Here is a 13228-nt window from a genome sequence, read left to right as displayed (position 1 = left end):
ATAACTACGAACTTCAGTATTTGTTTTTAGGTCATGATGACAATCTTCACATTTTGCTTGATAAGAATTTTTATTTCATGACAGAGGTGAAACTGACTATCAGTTGAATGTTAACAGTTCTTTTTTAGAAAAAGTGTGGAAAATGTCTGATCTGTAGACTCATGAGAACATCACATTGTACTAGCCTGAGTTCAAAACACAGTTTTGCACAATTTTTCCCTCAGTTGATGAGTAATGGGAGTGCAGGTTGATATATCACAGTGCCACATTGCACCATAGCTGACATGGCAGTAATCTTATCTTGCAGAAAGCAGTGCATCTTTTTGTGGTGGCATGTAAGTAACGTGAGTACAGTGATAATGAAAGGCACAGACTTAGGTGTCTTAATATGGATCTTGCAGAAGTGTTGGTCAAAATACACAGTTACAGATGACAGTGTTTCGTGGGTGGGTTCTTGCTTTAAGCAGAAAATCCCACACATTGAGTAATCATTCAATTTCTTTAAGAATACAACAAGCTCATTTACAGAAACAATATACTACTAAATGTGTGGAGAGTGGTTTGGATTACTTACCAGTCACCACACAATAACATCTGCTTCATGAAAAATTCATCAACATTTCTTTCACATTCTACCAGGAAGATTTATTTGTGGATTACACGTCAATTGGCTGATTGTATGCTGTGAACTTTTTTATCCAACTGTTTTTTAATTAAAAAACATCTGCTTCACAAACAAATCTGAGAACATGCTATCAGCTGTTGTAAATGGTATTTTATCATGTCAGTGTATTCTTCTAAATTTAAGATTGTCACTTTAAGCACATAACTTACTTTTATTATTTTAGAAACAACTGCTTTCAAAGTTGCAGGAGATCAAAAATTAATACAGCTAACACTCTTTCTGTATGAGACAGATTTAACATTCATTCATAATAGTTATCATATGTTAGGGGAGGAAGAAAAAGCATGAGCACTTAGTAAAAAGAAGCACTGATACATTTTATTTTATCAGATACTTTTACACCATTTCCCACATAACAGGTACAAATAATGTCAGAAGAGCCCTTCGCTGAACAATGGTAAACATGGATCATTGCGTGACTCATGTCTTAGTCCCTTCATTACACATAAACACTTTTGACTATACATTTTTTTATTTAGTATTCACAGTGACTACCAACCAAATTGAAATATTGGAACTAAAATTTAATGATTAGTTCTACAACTGCTGTCATTTCTTAATTTTATTTTAAACTGAGCAAAGTTTCATAGAAAGATATCCCTATGCTTTCATTTACTACAGATTCACAGATTGAGTGCACATTAGTTTGTGGGAGCAATACAGTTAATACCAGCAAAACAAGTCATATCTGAGGCCTGGCAAGTACAATCCTGTGTAAATTAAAGAGAAACTTTCACAGACCAAAAAGTAAATTATCATACAGTTGAAAAATCCTTCATTCACTGTCTAACAACAAACTCACAATATGCTTCAGGTATCACGGGTTCTCGCGTAATATGTTTTTGATGTGACCAGTAATAAAATAATGTTACTATAAACATGGAAAAATATTTCTCACTTTTTGAATGTTAGGAGATAGTGACAGGCAATCAAAACTAAAATATATGTATATAAGAGACACTGCAAGTCTTAATTGTGCATGGCAGTGCGATAGCTTTGACAGAAATGGTCATGTTTGTAACTTAAAAAGTTACCTGCATGAATAATAAAATTTTGACTCCCATCAGCTTCTATATGGCTTAAATTCTCAATAACAGGATATATTTCCATCATTAAAATTACAGCATTGTCCTACGAATGTTCCTTATACAAACATAACTTTATCCTTGCTTCTGGAAGAACGAAGAAATATTTTATCAATGCTATCAAAGACCTCTGAAGCAGATTTGGAGGCATCAATCCTGTGATGTATACCTGAAAAAGAAAGAAAAAGGTTCTATATTTCTAATCACTTCTCTTTACTAATAGCACAACAATGTTGTGGCAACATTTGTTGCATTGGCCTCAAACTATAATAACAACTGCAATGCAATAGATGTACAACATTATTCATATTATTCATAGCATATGGCTAGAATTACCTAACTTTATGAAGACAACTGGTACTTATTTTTTCAGGATTTAACTTTTTCACTAATTTCATAGATCATCCTACAGTAAACACATATTCAGCCGGAAATACGATGTATGCATTACTGACACACAAAAATAAACAATGTTCTGCAATAAAATTATGTATATTTAATAAAATTTGACATAACAAATTTACTGAACACAGAATATCCTTAAGATCAATAGTGACATAATTACATCTTCAAATAAGGCAGTTTTTAGTGTTAGCAAATCCTGCAGCTATGCAACCAAATCCAAGAAAATATATTCTACTGTTCTCAAGTAAATAAATTTTTTTGGGGCAATAAGTGATCCATATGTATCTGAGCAAACTAGACAAATCCAGTGCAAGTGTGGTCGCTCATAGGATGGTAACAAAAATACCTTGATGTTAACATTCTCTTCTATTCGTTTACATCAGATTTCTAAAATTCTGAAGCACAAACTACAACGCATTGATAGTAGTGTGTAATTGTTCAATGTGGCGACAGAAGAAAAAAAAATGACAAACTAGATTACACACTAGGATGACACAACAGATCATCCACTACTTGTGCAGGTTGGTAGACTGTAAAATACGAATCAGGTTTGTACCTTATACATTTACCAAAAGTATATAGCAGAAATGGCTAGTTGGAGAAGACAAGAGATACATTCAGTTATAGTAAATAAAGCAACTGTCAACCTATATTGGTTGAAATGAAGACCAGAGTGGTTTCCCAGGCATGATTTTCCTGGAAATGATATACTATTGTTTTCCTCTGACCTGTTGAGCTACATCACCCGATCTAGGACCAATACATTTGAAGTCTAAGATATTAACCATAAGTTCAATTCAACAATTGAAAGCCCAAGTGTTATGGCTGCACTAAGAGACAAATGAAAACTGTCACATTTCCCTATAATTTTTTTTCATATTAACCATTTTAAGAATTGGACAACTTTGATACCTGCTAAACCACCAGCACCGAACTACTAAAGTAGTAAGCAAGGATATGCTCATCTGTTGTTATACATTACTGAACTAAAAAGAAAGCCAAAGGAACCTGTTTGATGATCACATCATCTCCAGACATTTATGCAGTGACCACAATTTGTTAGACAATCACCAAATATCACACTTCTAAATTTCAAATCTTTTGCTGCTTACTTACAACAACAAAGAATCCATAGCCGCATGACACCCCAGCACTACCTGTACAGACAACATAAATCCCAGGCATAATAGTTCTATCAGCCAGTTGCAAACAGACCATTGTATGATGTTAACGTCTTGTTTAAGGCTATGATTTTTTTCCTAAGATTAAGGAATTTCCTTCTACAACTTATTGACTCCAAATCAACCAACGACTACGGCATTTCTTGGGTTATCAGTCTTCTGACTTGTTTGATGTGTCCCACCACAAATTCCTCTCCAGTGCCAATCTCTTCATCTCAGAGTAGCACCTGCACTCCACATCCTCAATTATTTGGTTGGTCGGTTGGGGATGTGCATTATGGGCCTACACAGCGAGGCTGTCAGTTTCTTGTTCAAGATGAAAGATATCTGTAGTTAGTGATGTGTGCCAGAAATTTGATAAAATTATGGAAGTATATATGAATTTTCAGCTAGTATCAAGGGTAACGAATTTAAGTCTTGCATCCACTGGAGTGCTACTCCTGAAACAAAAAATAGGGTGAGGCAGGAAAAAAGACTCATTGCATCTAAAAGCAATTAAAATAGAGTAAAGTGGGATGACCACGGAAACAGGCACTGGAGGGGAAGGCTGAGGGCCCTCCAGACCCAGCATGTAGCAGTAGATGCACAGCTTTAATCACTTTGCCTCTACCCCGAAAAAATGTTATATCTGAGAACAACTTAATCATCACTAATAATTGGTTTAAGGATAATCATAAATGAAAGTTGTACAAATGAAAGATACCTGTAGACAACAGAAGGTTTCACATTAAGTATATAAGACAAGAGTCTTGCACCAGATTTTAAACTAAGACATTTCAAGGGAAGACGACAACTGCAAGGCAGTCTAAGCATGTAAAATGAGGCGAAAGATAGGAAAATTAAAGAGACTTTTGGAGAAAAGAGAAGTAACTGTATGACTCACAGAAGCTCAGATGGCAAACCAGTACTAAACAAAGAGAAAACAGAACATTGGAAAGAATATAGAGGGCTTCTCTATAAAGGAAATTAAGACAACTGAAAGGGAAGATGAATCAGATGAAGATCAGATGGAAGGTATGATACTGCGAGAAGAATCAGGCAGTGCAGAAAGACCTAAGTCAAAAAAAGTCCATGGAGTAGACAACATTCCCACAACCACAGATATAAATTATAGGAGGACCAGCCATGACAAAGTACTCCACCGGGGGTGCAAAATGTTTGAGACAGGCGAAATACTCTCAAGACTTCCGGACTAATGTAACTGGTCGGTTGGTTGATAGACAAACAGTGAGGTCATTGGCCCCAATACCCAAGGTGGCAGAATCCAAGGGAGGACTACATAAACAGGGCAGTACGGAGAAGGGGCAAACAAAGAGGTAAAAGGAACATCGAGGCAGCAGCAAGAGTAAATAACAGGACAAGAAGAAAGGGCCACAGAGACACCCCGAAGTGCAGCATGTGGAGGCAGTCTTGACTCTGGTGGATGGGATAAAGAGCTTGGAGGTTGGGAAGAGAGCTGACTGAATATGATTATATAATATACTGTATCCACTTATGGCACCGGATGTATTGGACAGCCTGGAGAACAGCATAAAGCTCCACAGTAAAAACCGAACACTGGTCAGGAAGCCGAAATTTAATAGGGGTGTTGCCAACAATATAGGCACTCCCAACACCAAACGCTGTTTTTGAGCCATCAGTGTAAATAAATGTGGCATCCGTCATTTGTGCACATAGAGCAGCAAATGCCTGACAATAAACAAGAGAAGGGGTACCATCCTTGGGAAACTGACAAAGTTAACGGAACAGGCAGGTCCAGGGCCGGAGCCGGAGCCAAGGCGGTGCTGTACCCCAAGTTGTCAAAAAGTCTTAGGAAAGTGGAAGGAAAGAGAACATAACAGTTGACGGAAGTGGACTCCCGGTGGTAGCAGGGAGGAAGGGCGGCCTGCATACCCTAAATCCAAGGAGACATCGAAAAAATATCATGGGCCAGATTAGCAGGCATGGAAGACAGATGGCTAGCATAACGACTCAGAAGGACAGCTCGCCGATTGGACAGCGGTGGTTCTGCAGTCTCAGCATAAAGGCTTTCCACATGGCTGGTGTAAAAAGCTCCAGACACCAAACGTAATCCATGGTGGTGGACAGAGTCGAGACGCCGAAGAATAGACGGCCCAGCAGAGGAGTAAACTATGCTTCCATAGTCCAATTATGAGCGCAATAAGGAGTGATAGAGGCAGAGAAGGACCACTCGGTCCGCTCCCCAGGAGGTACCATTCAGGACATGGAGGGTGTTGGATCGCAGACAGCGAGCCGAAAGATAGGAAACATGCGAGGACCAGCACAGTTTTCTGTCAAACATAAGACCCAAGAATTTGGCGACGTCTGCAAACGGAAGGTTGACAGGGCCTAGATGTGAGGAGGGCGGAAGAAACTCCATACGACGCCAAAAATTAACACAAACGGTCTTACCGGGAGAAAAGCGGAAGCTGGTTTCGATGCTCCAAGAGTGGAGGCGATCGAGACATCCTTGAAGGCGTCGTTCAAGAAGGCTGGTCCATTGAGAGCTGTAGTAGATTGCGAAATCGTCCACAAAGAGGGAGCCCGAGACATCAGGAAGGAGACAATCCATAATTGGATTTATGGCAATGGCAAACAGTACAACACTTAGCATGAAGCCCTGGGGTACCCCGTTTTCTTGGGAGAAAGTAATGTTCACCCGCACTTTAAATGTGCGCTCTGCCATAAATTCACGAAGAAAAAGTGACAGCCGACCTCTAAAGTGTGCGGAGGATGCCTGTCCTCCAACAGGTATCGTATGCTCTCTCCAGATCAAAAAATATTGCTACCGTTTGGCGTTTCCTGAGAAAATTTTTCATGATATAAGTGGAGAGAGCAACAAGATGGTCAACTGCAGAACGATGCTTTCGGAAACCGCATTGGTCAGGTATTAAAAGACTTCGGGACTCCAGCCACCAGGCTAAATGGCAGTTCACCATACGCTCCAAAACCTTACATATACTACTCTTGAGAGAAATGGGGCGATAGCTAGAGTGGAGATGTTTGTCCTTTCCAGGTTTCGGAACAGGAATGACAGTAGCTTCCCGCCATCTTCTGGGAAAAGTACTGTCGGTCCAAAATCGATTATAAAGGCGAAGGAGGTAACGCAGACTGTGGTACGATAAATGCAGCAACATTTGGTTGTGGATACAATCCGGTCCTGGGGCAGAAGAGTGAGAAGAAGACAGTGCATGTTGGAGTTCCCGCATGGAGAAAACAGTATTATAGCTTTCGCGATTTTGAGAGGAGAAAGAAAGAGGTTGCACTTCCGCTGCACGTTTCTTCGGAAGAAACGCTGGCGGGTAATTTGAAGAGCTCGAAATCTCAGCAAAGTGTTGACCCAATGAGTTAGAAATTGCAACAGGGTCCACTAATGTATCATGTGCGACAGTGAGCCCAGAGGCCGGGGAGAAAATAGGCACGCCAGATAACCGTTGAATCCGACTCCAAACTTCCGAGGAGGGAGTGAAGGTGTTAAATGAGCTAGTAAAGAAGTCCCAGCTTGCCTTCTTGCTATCGCAAATGACGCAACGGCATCGTGCATGGAACTGCTTATAGTGGATACAGTTGGCCAAAGTAGGATGGTGCCGGAAAACGCTAACAGCACGTCGCCGCTCACGTATTGCATCACTGTATGCCTCGTTCCACCGAGGAACTGGGGGGTGCCGGGGCAAATCGGAGGTGCGACGTATTGAACGTTCCGCAGCTGTAAGAATAACTTCTGTAATGTGAGTGACCTCATCGGCGACGCTAGGAAAGTGACGGTCATCGAATGTCGCTAGAGACGAAAAAAGTGTCCAATCAGCTTGGGCAAAATTCCAGTGCCTTGGGCGCATATATGGCAGTTGTGGCTGCAATTTAAGGACACATGGAAACTGGTCACTCGAGTGTGTATCAGCAAGAGCAAACCATTTGAAGCGCCGAGCTAGTGGAACAGCACTGACCGAAAGGTCCAAATATGAGAAATTTGTCAGAGGCAGACAAAAATGTAGGGTCCCCAGTGTTGAGGCAAACAAGATCTGCTTGGTGAAAGACGTCTATCAATAGTGAGCTGCGTGGACAAGTACGCTGAGATCCCCAAAGCAGGTGGTGGTGGTGGGCATTGAAGTCCCCAACCAGCAAATCAGGGGGTTGAAGCTGACCAAGAAGATGAAGGAGATCAGCTCTTGCCATTGGTGTGGACGATGGAATGTATACAGTACAAAGAGAGAAGGTGTATCCAGAAAGGGAAAGACGGACAGCGACAGCTTGCAAGGAAGTGTTTAAGGGGATTGGGTGATAATGGAGAGTATCATGGAGAAGACTCATGAGTCCTCCATGTGTTGGAGTGCCTTCAACAGAGGGGAGATCAAATCGGACTGACTGAAAATGAGGGAAAACAAAGCGATCGTGGGGACGCAGCTTTGTTTCCTGAAGACAGACGATGACCAGCGAGTAGGATCGTAAGAGGATCGACAATTCATCCCGATTGGCTCGAATGCCGCGGATATTCCAATGGATAATTGACATATGGTGGACAGAAAAGGAAAGAAGGTGACCAAGGTTGCCCTCAACTCAACAACTGCTCCGAGCTGGCGACCAACACCGTGGAACGGCATTCAGCAGAAGGCAGAAGATCATGATCCATAGGTTGTTCAGCAGCAGCTCCTGCCACCAGCGATCAGCTGCCAGTAGTGCGCCTCGGCGACACACAAGTCGGCCAAGGGTGGTTACCACCAGGTGGTGCTGTATAGGAGACGCGCCGTGGCGGAGAAGGAGAGGAATTGGGTTTCTTATTAGCCTTCTTGGAAACAGGACATTGAGATGAAGGACGAATCGAAGGTTGTGAAGTTGGGGTACATAAAAAATCTTCATGAGTAGGCTCGTTTTTGGAAGTCCGGGTGTCTGATTTTGGGGTTCAGGATTTAGCAGAACCCGATGAAGGGTGAGCCATAGAGTGAGCAGGTGAGAGTGGAGAGGTTGAACAGGCGATCTTTGCGCTGGCCGATCTGACGACTGTGGCAATAAAGGTGAGAGAACACGTCTGCGTGGCTGCCTCCTTTGTTGGCCGAGCAGAGGCAAGGACAGTGCTGTATTTACCTGCATGAGGCACAGTGGGCTTTCGATTGGCAAGTAACCTTCGAGTAGCAAAGGTCGACACCTTTTCCTTCACTAATAAGCCGTTCGTCTTTAAAAATTGGGCAATCTCTAGACGAACCAGTGTGGTCACCCATACAGTTGATGGAGGTGGACAAGCACCCTCATGGGCATCCTTGCCACGCATAACGCATTTGGCCAGATTGGAACATGACTGGCTGGTATGATTGAACCGCTCACACTGATAGCAACGCGTAGGGTTTGGAATGTAAGGGCGAACTGAAATTCTCATAGCCCGCTTTTATGTTCGATGGAAGTTGAACTCTGTCAAATGTCAAGAAGACAGTATGGGTTGGAACGATGTTCTTGTCAACCCCTTTCATGACTGAACAGCCGTTACGCCATGGTCAGACAGGTACCTTTGAATTTCCTCGTCAGACAATCCGTCGAGGGAGCATGTATAAACAACCCCATGTGATTAATTGAAAGTGCGGTGCACTTCCACCCGGACATGGAAGGTGTGTAGCAGTGAAGTACGCAGCAATTTTTGTGCCTGGAGGGCACCGACTGTTTCTAACAACGAGGTGCCATTTCGTAATCGGGAACAAGACTTTACAGGACCAGCAATTGCATCGACACCTTTCTGAATAATGAAAGGGTTGACTGTGGAGAAATCTTGACCTTCGTCCAACCAAGAAACAACAAAGAACTGTAGCAACAATGGAAGAATTGTCCGAAGCTGAGACTCATTTAACTTTTGCTTGTGAGCAGACATAGTAGATGATGAATCCATTGTGGAAGTATCCCCCATGATTACCGGCGTCTCCGATGGCGCGCTCCTTCCTTGTGGGGGCCCTCTCTGAGGGCACTCTTGCCTTAGGTGATTGTTCACACCTCAGGTCACACCTCCTGAGAAACGGACGGAGGGACCAATCGGTACTTTCGGAAGGTATCAGCTCAGGTAACCACCCCTCCCTGGGCCTGGCCGTTACCAGGGGGTATGTACGTGTCCTACCTGTCAACCTGGGGCAGAGAATTACGCGTTACCCCGTCACCGGCTACGCATGGGAATGCGTGGGTCGGCCTTCAGACAAGCACAGGGAGGAAAAAAAGAGAAAGGGAAGGATAAAGAAAAGGAAAGGAAAGAAGAGAGGTCTCAAATGCCGCAGCGGAGAAAATGGTAAAGAGAAGAAGAGAAGAGGTAAGAAAAAGAGAAGGACAAAGAGAGACTGTTTCACAGTTTTGAGTGTCCATCTCCGGGCGTAGGCACCAAGCATACTCCCAAAGTGGGAGAAAGGGATGGGAAGAGGTGGAGGTGAAGGGGGGGGGGGGATGGGGAAGGATGTGGAAAAGGAAGGTATGCAGCCTGGAAAGAAAGGAGGGCCACACTAGCTTGGGGTCCCGTGCTCGCTACGCACGTATCCACAAAAGAGTTGTGGAGCCCCTGGGGGAGGGGGGGTGGGGGGGGGGGCGCACCGTATAGAGGGTGGCTACTGCTGGGTGGCGTTGTAGAAGAGACATGCCATGGTGGAGAAGGAGAGGAACTTTGTTTCTTATGAGCCTTCTAGGCCATATTGGAACACAACTGGCTGGTATGATGAGGGAGGACTCTATGGTTGTGAGGTCTGGGTAAAAAAAATATATATATCTTCAACACTAGGCTCTTTTTTGGGAAGTTTGGGCATCCAATTTTGAAGCCTATGATTTAGCAGGAGCCAAGGAAGATTGAGCCTTAGAGGGCGGTGATAGTGGGGATGCTGAACAGATGATCTTTGGGCTGACCGATCTGACGACCGTGGTGCTATAGGTGAGGTAGCAAGTCTGAGTGGTTACCTCCTTAGTAGGTCGACGAGAGGTGAGGATAGCGCTATATTTACCCGATGGAGCACAGTGGGCTTTCTACTGGCAAATAACTTACGAGCAGCAAAGGTAGACACCTTTTCCTTCACTCGGACTTCCTGAATAATTCGTTCATCTTTAGAACTAGGGCAATCTCTAGAGGAAGCAGCGTGGTCGCCCATACCGTTGAAGCAATGAGGAAATGGAGGTGGTCAATCACCCTCATGGGCACCCCTGCCACTGGTAACGCATTTGGCCTATTGGAACACGACTGGCTGGTATGATTAAACCGCTGACACCGATAGCAACACATAGGGATGGGGATGCAAGGGAGAATTGAAATTCTCTCATATCCCACTTCAATATTTGATGGAAGTTGAACTCTGTCAAATGTCAAGAAGAGAGTGTGGGTCGATACCAATTCCTTTTCAACTCTTACACCCTGATCAGACAGGTAATTTTTAGTGTCCTCATTGGGTAATCCGTTGAGTGATGTCATATAAACCACCCCGCACAATGAATGTAAAGTACGGTGCACTTCCACTCGGACAGGGAAGGTGTGTAGCATGTCTGTTTCTAACAACAAGGTGCCATTTCGTAACCGGGAACAAGACTAAAGGACCTCCAATTCTGTCGACACCTTTCTGAATAATGAAAGGTTGACTGTGGAGAAGTCTTGACTTTCATCAGAGACTGAGAAACAACTTTGAACTTTGGCACTGATGGAAGAACTGCCCTTGGCTGAGAATCGTCTAGCTCTCTCTTGTGGGCAGAAGCTGAAGTAGGAAAAACCATTGCGAAAGTATCCCCCACGATTACCGGCGTCTCCGATGGCAAGCTCCTTCCTAGTGGGAGCCCTCTCTGAGGGCACTCCCGCCTTAGGTGATTGTCCACACCTCATGTTGTGACGCCGGAAATGCATATCCTCCTATTTCCATCTATTGCACTGCAAATTTTTTTCCTTATTTTGTTACCTGAAGATATAACATTTCTGTGTCTTTGTATATTGTAATTGTTTTACTATTTGTATATATATGCATTTATGTCGATGTATAATTGGTTTGTTTTGTGAATATTATTTGTTTTTATACGCTGGGTCTGGCCTAGGGAAAACTATACTATCGAACGAATACATCGATAGGTCGTGTGGAGAACGAAAGTGTTTAGGATCTTTGGTAGTGTTAACTCTTCCGCGTGGAGCGCGGGCTGAGCAGAAAAAGTCTGGCTGGGGTGGTGCAGTGGAGCAGGTGTGTTGTGTGACGCTCCCGCGAGTTGCCGCACTTTCAGGGTTGGGCAGCATATAATTGCGCTCGACTTGCTACGATAGTTTCTGACACGGTGTTGCGGACGGGAAGCATTAGCTGGCGCACATCAAGAGCCCGTTTCACCTGGTGACCGTGTCGAGAAGAAGGCGCGCCAACATCCAGCTTCTGCAACAGCGACGGCTGACAATGAGTGACTGTCGCCACCTCCTCAATCGACGGCTTCAAACCTTCAATCAACCAACAAGGAAGACTGGAAGCACGTAAAGTTTTAGAACTGTATGGCAGACCTCAGCTTTCCAAACTGTTCCATTTTCGTAACTATAATTACAGCAACTTAGCATGAACATTTGTTGCTCATTGTCCCAATTGCATTACCAAGCAGGGTCCCTTCCTTTTCCAGAATGAAGTAGAGTGTCGTTGAAATTGAAATGCCAGCATTAAAGTAAAAGCATTCGATTTCACTGCTTTAATTTCAAAGTTCAGTTAAGGTGTTCATAGCTGGCTACAATATTTAGATTACACAAGCACAAATTAAGAGTGCGAGTTTTGTTTGCATATTTTAGCTTACCTGTGACTCCAGCTCAGCTTGGTACATACTAAATTTTACTATTGTTAATTGTTCAGAATCATTTAATTCAAGTTCAAAGTTAAATCTCTTATTTCTAAATTGCGTAGATTCAAGTAGCTTTTGAAATGATTGTTGAGGTAGTCCAAGAACAACCGTATTTTACTGAATTTCGACGTGCTTCAGAAAGAAATCTCACTATTAACTTCAGTCACTAAATTAACTTTCGATTTTCCGGTTTTATTAAATCTTTTGCTAAATTAAGTCAGAGTGTAGCGAAATTTATTACTTCTGACAAACTTTCAGTTTTCACACTACACGTGTCAACCTTCAGTTGCCACGCTTCTAGTGCTAATTATATGTGTAATAACCTTTCTTTTTCAGTTACTACAGCAATTGTCCATAGGACTGGCGACCGTAATTTCCCCTAAATCTCAAATATCTAATTACCGCTAGTTAATTGTTAACGTAACGGCCGGACATTTACTTTCTTTAAATTTACCCCTTTTCAAAATTAATTTCCACCAGTTTCATTTGCATTTTTCCTTTCATTTAGATGTAACCCTTTCCTCCCTCTTTACAGACAGATTAACTTCGGTGACGATTGCTTTTCCCAAATTTCCATTAGGTACACGCAGTTTAATTTTTCACTGTCATTAAGGTCGATAAGTGAGGAGGACGTTACAATGTCACACCTCCCAAGAAACAGACAGAAGGACCAATCGGCATGTTCAGAAGGTATCAGCTCGGGTAATCACCCCTCCCTGGGCCTGACCTTTACCAGGGGGTACGTCCGTGTCCTACTTGTCTACCTGGGCCAAGGGATTACACGTTACCCATCACCGGCTATGCGTGGATCGACCTCCTGACATGCACAAGGAGGAAAGAAAGAGAAAGGTAGGAACAAAAAAAGGAAAGCAGAGAAGAATTCTCAAACGGCGCAGCGGAGAAGAAGGTAAAGAGAAGAATCAAGGAAACGGGAATGACAAAGTAAGGACAGAGACTTTCCAGTAGAGATATAAAAGAAGAGAAACAACGTCTTACAGTCACAAGCATCCGTCTCTGGACGTAGGCACAAAACACACTCACAAAGAGAGGGACCAAGGGAAAGGGGAAGGGGCTGGCAG

The 13228-nt window shown here is 43.1% G+C and overlaps 1 protein-coding gene across 1 annotated transcript in view; it reads right to left on the bottom strand.

Moving 5' to 3' along the window:
* Nucleotides 1-981: 981 nt before the first annotated feature.
* Nucleotides 982-13228, bottom strand: part of LOC126475632 (adenylate kinase) — a 42904-nt gene continuing 30657 nt past the window's right edge. Inside the window, exon 6 of the mRNA XM_050103482.1 lies at nucleotides 982-1939. Within this exon, the coding sequence (XP_049959439.1) occupies nucleotides 1830-1939 (110 nt within the window). The 3' untranslated portion in view covers nucleotides 982-1829. The remainder of the gene's footprint in view (nucleotides 1940-13228) is intronic.

The sequence above is a fragment of the Schistocerca serialis genome, chromosome 1, assembly GCF_023864345.2.
Source record: "Schistocerca serialis cubense isolate TAMUIC-IGC-003099 chromosome 1, iqSchSeri2.2, whole genome shotgun sequence".
Taxonomy (NCBI): Eukaryota; Metazoa; Arthropoda; class Insecta; order Orthoptera; family Acrididae; genus Schistocerca; species Schistocerca serialis.
This window is presented reverse-complemented; position numbering and strand designations above follow the sequence as displayed.